The sequence below is a fragment of the Sander lucioperca genome, chromosome 15, assembly GCF_008315115.2.
Source record: "Sander lucioperca isolate FBNREF2018 chromosome 15, SLUC_FBN_1.2, whole genome shotgun sequence".
Lineage (NCBI taxonomy): Eukaryota > Metazoa > Chordata > Actinopteri > Perciformes > Percidae > Sander > Sander lucioperca.
The window spans coordinates 7,535,399-7,543,448 of record NC_050187.1 but is presented as its reverse complement, the minus strand read 5'-3'; the positions used below and the strand labels follow the sequence as shown (position 1 = coordinate 7,543,448).

Genomic DNA, 8,050 nt, shown 5'->3' with positions numbered 1-8,050 from the left:
CACACACACACACACACACACACACAGAGACACACACACACACACACACACAGAGACACACACACACACACACACACACACAGAGACACACACAGACACGCACACACACACACACAGACACACACACACACACACAAACACACACACACAGAGACACAATTTTGGGCGTCACTAAACAGAAAGCTGAGTTTGTTCTGAACATTTTGATATGAAACACATTATTTTTATTTAAATACCCTAAAAAGGTAAATTTAAGAAGAAATCTGAAAACGCCCTCAGACCTCAGAGGGCTAACGGCTTCTGCTGTTGCCCGGGGAAACAGAGTTTGTGTATAAAATGTGAAAGTTTAGTTTTGGTTCTCAGGTTTGTGACGGGCAGACGGTCGGCGGCCGAGGGAGGTCAACGCCAGCTAGCTCGCTCAAGCTAATCAGCTCGCTCACCTGCTACTGGCTAACTGTCTCCTGGGTTAGCTCGCTCGTCGTAGCGTGTTTGCCCGTTGATGTTTTGGGCTCGTGTGTCGCTGCCTCCACAGCTAACCGTGTTGTCTGAACGTTGGCAAGGCTCGTGTTAAGCTGTTAGCACTACCAGCCGCCTGTTAGTGCTACCAGCCGCCTGTTAGCGCTACCAGCCGCCTGTTAGCGCTACCAGCCGCCTGTTAGCGCTACCAGCTGCATGTTAGTGCTACTAGCCCCCTGTTAGTGCTAACAGCCACCTGTCAGCGCTACTAGCCGCTTGTTAGCGCTACTAGCCGCCTGTTAGCGCTACCAGCCGCCTGTTAGCGCTACCAGCCGCCTGTTAGCGCTACTAGCCGCTTGTTAGCGCTACTAGCCGCCTGTTAGCGCTACCAGCCGCCTGTTAGCGCTACTAGCCGCCTGTTAGCGCTACTAGCCGCCTGTTAGCGCTACTAGCCGTCTGTTAGCGCTACTAGCCGTCTGTTAGCGCTACCAGCCGCCTGTTAGCGCTACCAGCCGCCTGTTAGCGCTACTAGCCGCCTGTTAGCGCTACTAGCTGTCTGTTAGCGCTACTAGCCGTCTGTTAGCGCTACCAGCCGCCTGTTAGCGCTACTAGCCGTCTGTTAGCGCTACCAGCCGCCTGTTAGCACTACTAGCCGCCTGTTAGCACTACTAGCCACCTGTTAGCCGGCCTGAGCCGACATATGTAACAACACATTAAAGTTTGAGTGTCACATTTTACTGGTTTCCTGCTTCTTTCTGTCTGTTAACTTTGAGTTTAATTTCTTTTGAACGCCACCTTTGGTTGACGTGAGTGTGGACGTAATTTACAGAGGGGATGGGGGGGTTACAACATCGTTCCTTTTTTAATGTTTTTGCTGCTTTTTGATTGTGTTTTCTTGGCAATTTTTTGTCACTTTTTTGAGGTTTTGGTTGTCATATTTGAGTATGGGCATAATTAATCAAAACTGGGCTTTTTCCCAAGTTCTTCTTCTTTTTAAGGTTTTCATAGCTTTCATAGTCTCTTTTCTTAAAACATGCAGACGTGAGATATTTGGAAATCTAATCTAATCTAATGTTGAACCCAAAGTTACGCAAGGCGTCCATGTCTGTTCAGGTCAATTGACTGAGGCCCGTATATCAGTTTAGGTTCACAATAAATTTTGGCCCGCCTAGTTGTGCGTCAAGCCAAAAAGACAGGAACGTGTTTTTTAAAATGCAATTATATGACATTCAGAGCAGAATATGGCAGATTTGCCGACTCTGAGACTCAGGAATTCCCCCAGAAGCAGGCAGATATATATACAGACAGACAGACAGACAGACAGAGCCACAAAAATGAGGAAAAAAGCTGCCAAAATGTTAAAAAAAAGTGACATGCAGTAACAAAAGCACGTCAATAATCTCTCCATGTCTGGCCCTCGGTGTGATTCTGTTTCTCCAGTGTGGCCCTCTGGGAAACTGAGTTTGACGCCCCTGCTTTGTCAGGACAACTTGGCATCACGTTTACTTCTTTTGGACAAAACAGCCTAAAAAAAAAAAGTTAAATTAGTTTTGCCTCGTGAAGTTGAAATACAGAGGATGCACGAGCATCGTTAAACCTGTTAAGAATACTCATGTAAGTGCTGCGAAGTCATTAACAAAATAATTTGTTTTTGTTTTCTTTGAAATGTGAAAGAACAACAAAACAGGGCTTAAAGTATTCTGGCACCGTGCCAGATCTCCGGCGTGCGGCCGTGAGGGAAAAAAATAAAATTGGGAACTTGGAAACATGGACAAAATCATGATGTACTAATTCTCTGTTTTGATGATGACCTGGCCAAAGCATCAACACATCTAGAAAGTTTAGTTTTCACAATGATTCATTGTAGGATTATGATATTATTGCAATATGTAAATCTACATTGCTTCTTAATTTAAAGTCCCAGTGTGTAACGTTTGTAGTTCATTATCAGAATCTGTGTTGCCCTTCACAAACTTGTCCTTTTTTATGAATATTTACCACCACCATCAATTTCAAGTATTCCTATTAGCTTGGAATTTAACATTAGTGTTTGCATGAACTGGGGTAGACGCTCCATATTCATGCTCCATCTAGAAATACGTTAGCTGGTAAGAGACATACAGGACACACTGCTCCACCTTTCACGTTTTTCGACTCACAGCTGCTGCTAATGCTGCTAATGCTGCTAACGGGTATCGTAGCTTCCCGGCCCCGGCAAGTTAGAAGAAGGAAACATGGAGGACCACACGTATTCAAAATCCAAATTTCAGGAACAGGAGTCTTCTTCTTCTTCGCCCAGAAAATCGAAAAGAGCAAGAGACCGGCGTCATCAGAAAAAAAGAGTGAACATTGGAGCTGCTTTGGAGGCACACACCAAATCCCGCCGCAGTCTCCTTTTCTTTCTCTCTCCTTTCCGTCGGGTGGCGAGCGTGCCCACTCGTGGCGTCCGCGCCACTCTCCGACATGAACTCCAGCAACGACGGCTGATAGACGGCCTTTTGTACACCTTTGCTTTTTGAAGCGTGAAGGCTACCGTAGCTGCAGTACTGCGTGGCGAGAGAGAGCTGATTGCGATATATGAGCTCAACGCTAGATGGGAGTAATTCTTACACAATGTAGCTTTAACATATGGTTGGAAGAAGTAAAAATTGATCCAAAAGTTTTTACTTCTTAAAAATTATGGCTTTTATTATTGTGTAATGTAAGAAGGACTTTACCTGTTTTGCCATTCAAATTAACTTTAATGAATGCATGTTGAAATATTACACGTTCAAAAAAAGTTTCAGGCTCAGGATTTTTTTTTCACTTTAAGCCCAGACAAAAGACTACAACACAACTACTTCCTGTTTGTTTAGGGTAGGGGAGGGAATACCATATCATAGATACCACATAGTCCCCAAAAGGAAACTTTGTCAACATCTGTTTAATCTAGTGCTGCATGTGTCCAGCAGATAAACTGACCAACACATATATATAATAATAGATCCATACTTCTGTCTGTGTATCGATGCAGTATTGCCACGGAAAATGGACTGTGACGGCCGATTATCGGCTCAGTTTGTCAGCTCATTTACACAAACCGGAGCTTCAGTCTTTCGTTTGGTTCTGTATTTTTAGTTTCTTCCGTCTCGGTACGTGATGACTGTGGTGAACTCTGAACTCTGTGTGAAGATGTTCTGCAGCTTTTCAGTTTACTTCCAATAAAAACTGACATCAAATCTGCAGTTTTCATTAAATCTACATGAAGTGACATACTTTCATCACGGCATGCAAATAGTTTAGCACCTGAATGACATCCTTATTAATCTATTAATTAATGATAATTTAAATCAAGAGAACTTATTTCAGAATGTTAAAGCTGATTGATTTTGCGTGTGATTTCTGTGGCATAATTTAATTATGTTGAAACTAATTCTGGTCTTCAGTCAGTTTTGATGAGATATATAAACTGTGTGTTTGGATTATTTCTGACCAGAAGGAGGCAATGTTTGCACATTACACCAACAAACATTACAGACATCTGATTGGTCCAAGATACTGGGAGCTTACGCCACACACACACCGCACGCTGAAGCAGCCCGTGTTATCCAGTCTGTCCGACACAGAGACACACACACACACACAGAGACACACCCACAGAGAGATACACAGACACAGAGAGAGAGAGAGCTGTGAAGAGAAGGAGATGACCGGTGCTTCTGGTCTGAACAGCAATCACGACTCTACGCTTCACGCCTATTTGCTGCAGACAGCAACCACTTCCTGTTTCCGTCTCAGGCTAGTCTCACATGGCCAGACTGAGGACTTAAGACAACTGAAGGGGGTTTAGAGACTCAAGGAACTGCATGTTAACACACTGAGCGTTTGAGACTGAAAAAGTAGATTTAGAGACAAAAAGGATTTTTGTAAATATAGAAATAAAGCTGCTGAACAACTTATTCAACATCCAAAATGCAATTTTATTGTGAGTGAGAGGAGAGAACAGGTGGACAGGTGTCTCTGTCTCAGGTGGACAGGTGTCCCTCTCTCTCTCTCAGGTGATGAGGGCGGAGGAGGTTTCAGGGTCCACAGTGAAACTGGAGCGTCTTGGTCTGGTTGAGCCAGGGGATCAGCCAGACCTCGGTGTGACACGCAAAGGTCTGGAAGACACAAACAGGAAGTCAGACTTTCACAATAAAGCACCTTTAAAGCTCTCTAATAAACACATGAGGTCAACGGGAGGGGATTAGACTACAGGACACTGAATGACTAGAAATAGATTCAAAAAACACACATGCAGACTGCAAACTACTACACAAGTCGACTAAAACTACACATACAACAAGAAGAGACACAAAATGACTGAAACAGTCTCAGATACTCTCTGCAGGTCTCTCTGAGTCTCTCTGGGTCTCTCTCAGTCTCTCTGGGTCTCTCTGAGTCTCTCTCAGTCTCTCTGGGACTCTCTGGGTCTCTCTCAGTCTCTCTGGGTCTCTCTCAGTCTCTCTCAGTCTCTCTGGGTCTCTCTCAGTCTCTCAGTCTCTCTAGGAGTTTTTCTGGGTCTCTCTGACTCATTCTGGGTCTCTCAGAGTCTCTCTGGGTCTCTCTGCAGGTCTCCTACGTGTCCTCAGGGTCTCTCTCTGCGTGGATGCGTCCCTGGTGGCAGCATAGGCGCCGATACCGTGGCAAACACTGAGCACCCAGTGTGCCAGACTGCCAGTCGGCTCCATGCATTTACAATTAAACATAGCAGTTGGTGCTAAGTGGAGCATCTGTCATAGTGTGATTGGTTATGTTGATGTCATTAATTCTTAATTTCCCACGAAGCTGATCGTGGTTACGTGTCAGTTAAACTTCTCATCTCCAGTCCTCTCTGTCTCTGTGAGAAGTGGTCCTGTCCTGAGATGAGAGCTACTTTACGCCTTAATTATCCAGTTAATAGGTGTGTGTGTTCGCGTCGGCCGCTGTCCATTTCCTAAGGTTCTGAAATGCAAACATTTTTTGACTCCTTTTATTTTTAAAGGGCGTGCGCCCGTGAGCACCCACGGAGGAAAACATAAATCGGTGCCTATGGGTGGCAGGTATTTCTTATTACTTCCCATCACGTGGGGGAGTCACCTGGTGCAGACGTCCTGCAGGCTGGAAGTCACAGTTGGACAGATTGCCGTCTTCTCGTTTACGGCACACGGTTCTGGAGATCTTCCAGTCCACGATGTACTTCACACCCCGGACCACCTGGAGCACACAACACAAGTTACAAGTACACACAATACACAACACAAGTTACAAGTACACACAATACAAGTTACAAGTACACACAATACAAGTTACAAGTACACACAACACAAGTTACAAGTACACACAATACAAGTAATACAAGTTCCTCAACTCATTACAGTTACGTTACTGGAACTCAGTAGTTTGCTGTGTTCTACTTTCTAAAGTAGTTTTAAAAACTAGTAGACTACTGTCTGTGTGTGTGTGTGTGTGTGTGTGTGTGTGTGTCTGTGTGTGTGTGTGTGTGTGTCTGGGTGTGTGTAGGTCTCTGTTTGTGTGTCTGTCTGTGTGTGTATGTCTCTATGTGTGTGTGTGTGTGTGTGTGTGTGTGTGTGTCTCTGTCTGTGTGTGTGTGTGTCTGTGTGTGTGTGTGTGTGTGTGTCTCTGTGTGTGTCTGTGTGTGTGTGTGTGTATGTCTCTATGTGTGTGTGTGTCTCTATGTGTGTGTGTGTGTGTGTGTGTGTGTGTGTGTGTGTGTCTGTCTCTGTGTGTGTGTGTGTGTGTCTGTGTGTGTGTGTGTGTGTGTGTCTGTCTCTGTGTGTGTCTGTGTGTGTGTGTGTGTGTGTGTATGTCTCTATGTGTGTGTGTGTGTGTGTGTTTGTGTGTGTGTCTGTCTCTGTGTGTGTGTGTGTGTGTGTATGTCTCTATGTGTGTGTGTGTGTGTCTGTGTGTGTTTGTGTGTGTGTCTGTCTCTGTGTGTGTGTGTGTGTCTCTGTCTGTGTGTGTGTGTGTCTGTGTGTGTGTGTGTGTGTGTGTGTGTGTGTGTCTGTGTGTCTCTGTCTGTGTGTGTGTCTGTGTGTGTGTGTCTGTGTGTGTCTGTGTGTGTGTGTGTGTGTGTGTCTCTGTGTGTGTGTGTGTGTCTGTGTGTGTCTGTGTGTGTGTGTCTCTGTGTCTGTGTGTGTGTGTGTGTGTCTGTGTGTGTGTGTGTGTGTGTGTGTGTGTCTCTGTGTGTGTGTGTGTGTGTGTGTGTGTCTCTGTCTGTGTGTGTGTGTGTGTGTGTGTGTGTGTGTGTCTGTGTGTGTCTGTGTGTGTCTGTGTGTGTCTGTGTGTGTGTGTGTGTGTGTCTCTGTGTGTGTGTGTGTGTGTGTGTGTGTGTGTGTGTGTGTGTCTCTGTCTGTGTGTGTGTGTGTGTGTGTGTGTGTGTGTGTGTGTGTGTGCAGTGTTTCCCACAGATTCGAAAGCAATTTGTGGCGGGGTTTATAGGTTTATAATAAGTGTATTTGATTGACAGCTGCTACTTAAGGTGTCTTGACCTCGACAACCCAACTGCATTTTCCTGCAAACTTGCGACTAGTTAACTCTCTACAGCAGGCTTGTTGCTAAGAGTCAGGTCGGGACTCAACATGGTATTCAGAATATAAAATGTTTTTATAGCACTTTCTAATGTGCGATTGTGTGAAGGTGTTCACCAGATAGATACCAACCTTTAATGAACTGGTGAATTTGGCCAGCTGTCTTCTCTCCTTTATGTAGACAGACGCTGTGGGCACGGTGGTGTTTTAAGCCCTCAACGTCGCCTTACAGGCAGCTAACCCTCACCTTAACACTAACATAACCACTACCGCGTTGCCTGGAAGGCGACGTTGGGGGCCAAAAACACCAAACACCGCATGGTGGAGGAGCTGTGTGTGTGTGTGTGTGTGTGTGTGTGTGTGTGTGTGTGTGTAATACGAGCACTAATCTCAGTTTTCCCGCCCAGAGTCTGTACCGGACTCTCCGTAGAGTTTATATATATTAATATGTTTTATATATTAATATGTTTTAATAACTGGGGCTTCATTAACTCCATCATAATGTGTATTTCATACGTCTACCTCTGTGAACCGTGTGTTTTCGTACCTGTCGCTGCGCTCTGAGGATGAGCGAGGGTTTGAAGAGGAAGGCGTCGTTTGATTGGTTGTTGAAGGAGTAAGCGGCAGCGAGGACGACCTGCTGCAGGCCGCGGTCATTCCTGCTCACGTTGGACGGAGAGCCCGGCATCGAACCGCCGGCACGGCTCCTGCTCACGTTGGACGGAGAGCCCGGCATCGAACCGCCGGCACGGCTCCTGCTCATGTTGGACGGAGAGCCCGGCATCGAACCGCCTACATGGCCGCCAAATGCTGCCAGCGGCAACTCTGCAGGGGGAGAGGTTAGTCTACATCAGAGGTGGAATGTAACTAAGTACAGTTACTCCAGTACTGGAGTATCTCACACACACACACACACACACACACACACACACACACACACACACACACAGAGAGAGAGAAACACACACACACACACACACACACACACACACAGAGAGAGAGAAACACACACACACACACACACACACACAGAGAGAGAGAAACAC

At 45.8% G+C, this 8,050-nt stretch overlaps 1 protein-coding gene and 1 long non-coding RNA gene across 2 annotated transcripts in view; both read right to left on the bottom strand.

Annotated features, from left to right (window-relative positions):
* Nucleotides 1-1,166: 1,166 nt before the first annotated feature.
* On the bottom strand, nucleotides 1,167-3,663 carry LOC116066733. The gene is made up of 3 exons (XR_004109027.1): nucleotides 3,652-3,663; nucleotides 3,291-3,295; nucleotides 1,167-1,945 (listed from the first exon to the last, which is right to left on the bottom strand). It is a non-coding gene; the product is annotated as an uncharacterized LOC116066733 (long non-coding RNA).
* Nucleotides 3,664-4,394: 731 nt separating this feature from the next.
* The window catches only part of LOC116066732 (cystatin-F), a 4,570-nt gene continuing 914 nt past the window's right edge, over nucleotides 4,395-8,050 (bottom strand). Inside the window, exons 2-5 of the mRNA XM_035992373.1 lie at nucleotides 7,806-7,829; nucleotides 7,552-7,709; nucleotides 5,554-5,670; nucleotides 4,395-4,595 (exon numbers count right to left, since the gene is read on the bottom strand). Of these exons, the coding sequence (XP_035848266.1) occupies nucleotides 4,515-4,595; nucleotides 5,554-5,670; nucleotides 7,552-7,709; nucleotides 7,806-7,829 (380 nt within the window). The 3' untranslated portion in view covers nucleotides 4,395-4,514. The remainder of the gene's footprint in view (nucleotides 4,596-5,553; nucleotides 5,671-7,551; nucleotides 7,710-7,805; nucleotides 7,830-8,050) is intronic.